This window comes from Arachis ipaensis, chromosome B03 (genome assembly GCF_000816755.2).
Source record: "Arachis ipaensis cultivar K30076 chromosome B03, Araip1.1, whole genome shotgun sequence".
Taxonomy (NCBI): domain Eukaryota; kingdom Viridiplantae; phylum Streptophyta; class Magnoliopsida; order Fabales; family Fabaceae; genus Arachis; species Arachis ipaensis.
This window is the reverse complement of record NC_029787.2, coordinates 106,273,083-106,275,242: the sequence shown is the minus strand read 5'-3', so window position 1 is coordinate 106,275,242 and position 2,160 is coordinate 106,273,083. Positions and strand designations below refer to the sequence as shown.

General features: G+C 47.7%; 1 protein-coding gene across 1 annotated transcript; it reads right to left on the bottom strand.

Moving 5' to 3' along the window:
- On the bottom strand, positions 236-1,348 carry LOC107633502. The gene has a single exon (XM_016337121.1). It carries the CDS (start codon positions 1,346-1,348, stop codon positions 236-238), a length of 1,113 nt encoding a protein of 370 aa, XP_016192607.1.

Below are 2,160 nucleotides of genomic sequence, written 5' to 3'. Positions count from 1 at the left end.
CATGTCAGAGGCTTTCCAGGCGAAGTGGTCGGAATTCTCTTGTAGGAGTCTTATAAGCTTCTGCTTCAAGTCTTCTTTCAAGTTGGCTCCTATGTTGTTATTCTTTCCTTCCTCCTTCCCGACCTGTACCTCTTCAGTCTTTCTCCCGGGCTGTGGTCGTAACTCTTCTTTAGCTCAAATTCCTCCGAGCTCAATGGTGTGAACCTCCTTGCATTTTTCTCTCAGGTTTAGGCTTTCATTGTAGCACTTTTCCGCCAGTTTTTTTATCTCCACTGATGGTTGCAATTCCCTCAGGTGTTGGAAACTTCATGCAAAGATGGGGGGTAGATACCAGTGCCCCAAGCCAATTTAGGGTTGTTCTGCCTATTAAAGCGTTATAGGCTGAGCCCATATCAATGACTATAAAGTCGATGCTTAGAGTCTTGGATTTCATCCCCTTTCCAAAAGTTGTATGTAGGGGTATGAATCCCAATGGTTTTATGGGTGTATCTCCCAGCCCATATAGGGTATCAGGGTATGCTCTTAACTCCTTTTCATTCAATCCCATTTTGTCGAATGCTGGTTTGAATAGGATGTCAGCCGAGCTCCCCTGATCCTCCAGGGTTCTGTGTAGATGGGCATTGGCGAGAATCATAGTAATCACTACCGGATCATCATGTCCGGGAACAATGCCCTGCCCATCTTCTTTGGTGAAAGAGATGGTTGGGAGGTCAGGCAATTCGCCCCCGACCTGGTAGACTTCCTTCAGGTGCCTCTTACGAGATGACTTTGTGAGACCTCCTCCAGCAAACCCCCCTGAGATCATATGTATGTGCCTTTTCGGGGTCTGTGGTGGTGGATCTCTTCGATCCTCCTTATCTCGCTTCCTTTTGCCATGATGGTCCGACCTTTCTGTGAGATATCTGTCAAGCAGACCTTCCCTGGCCAGCTTTTCTATCACATTCTTTAGGTCGTAACAATCATTTGTTGAGTGACCATATAGCTTATGGTACCCACAATACTCGGCACGACTTCCCCCCTTCTTGTTCTTGATGGGCCGAGGGGGAGGTAGCCTTTCAGTATGACAAATTTTTCTATAGATGTCGACTAGAAAAACTCGTAAAGGAGTATAAGTGTCATATCTCCTGGGCCTTTCAGACCCGACTTCTTCTTTTTTCTTGGACTCCCTCTCTTTCTCCCTTGTTGGGTGAGGTTGCCCAGGTCGCCAGCTTGGTTCTCGTAGCCGGACATTCTCTTCCATATTGATGTACTTTTCAGCTTTTTCCTGTACATCACTCAAAGAAGTCGGGTGCCGTTTCGAGATGGACTGTGAGAAGGGGCCTTCTCGGAGCCCATTTACTAAGCTCATAATCACTGCCTCTTGGCAGGTCTTGAATTTCTAGGCACGCCATGTTGAACCTTTCCATGTAGTCCCTCAAAGGTTCTCCGACCTCCTGTTTTACTCTCAAGAGACTCGGCGCGTGCTTCACTTTATCTTTTTGGATTGAAAATCACATAAGGAACTTACGCGAGAGGTCATCGAAACTGGTGACCGACCTTGGGGGAAGGCTATCGAACCACTTCATCGCTGCTTTTGTCAGAGTTGTTGGAAAGGCTTTACACCGAGTAGCATCAGAGGCGTCGGCTAGGTACATTCGGCTTTTAAAATTGCTCAGGTGATGCTTTGGATCGGTGGTCCTGTCATATAGGTCCATGTTTGGGCTTTTGAAGTTCCTTGGAACTTTTGCCCTCATTATGTCTTCACTGAACAGGTCTTCTCCCCCCAAGGGAGAATCTTGTCGGTCACTGCGAGAGCTCTTACCTGGGAGATTGGACTATAATCTTAAGAGCTTTTCTTCGAGCTCTCTTCGTCGCTCGACTTATCTCCTCAGGTTTCTCTCTACTTCTCGTTGTCGCTCTAGTTCTTGTTCTAGCTACTCCAGCCGTCCTTGGCGGCCGTGGAGCAATCCCATGAGGTCGGCTGCATGGGGCTGCCCTTCTTTTCCTAGTTCATGCACCTCAGAGGGGATTTCCTTTGGATCTTTCACCCCTGAGGGGCCTTCTTTGTGCTGGTTAGTTGCTCCTTGCAGAGTGACTATGGCTCTGTCATTGTTACCAGTGTCTTGGTTTTCTTGTTCAAATTCGGACGCAGTGTTTCCGTCCTTGTTTAGGTCGTCCACC

What these genes read in the sequence shown, in the direction of transcription:
- LOC107633502 (XM_016337121.1), bottom strand. Translation starts at nt 1,348, where the DNA reads ATGAGCTTAGTAAATGGGCTCCGAGAAGGCCCCTTCTCACAGTCCATC.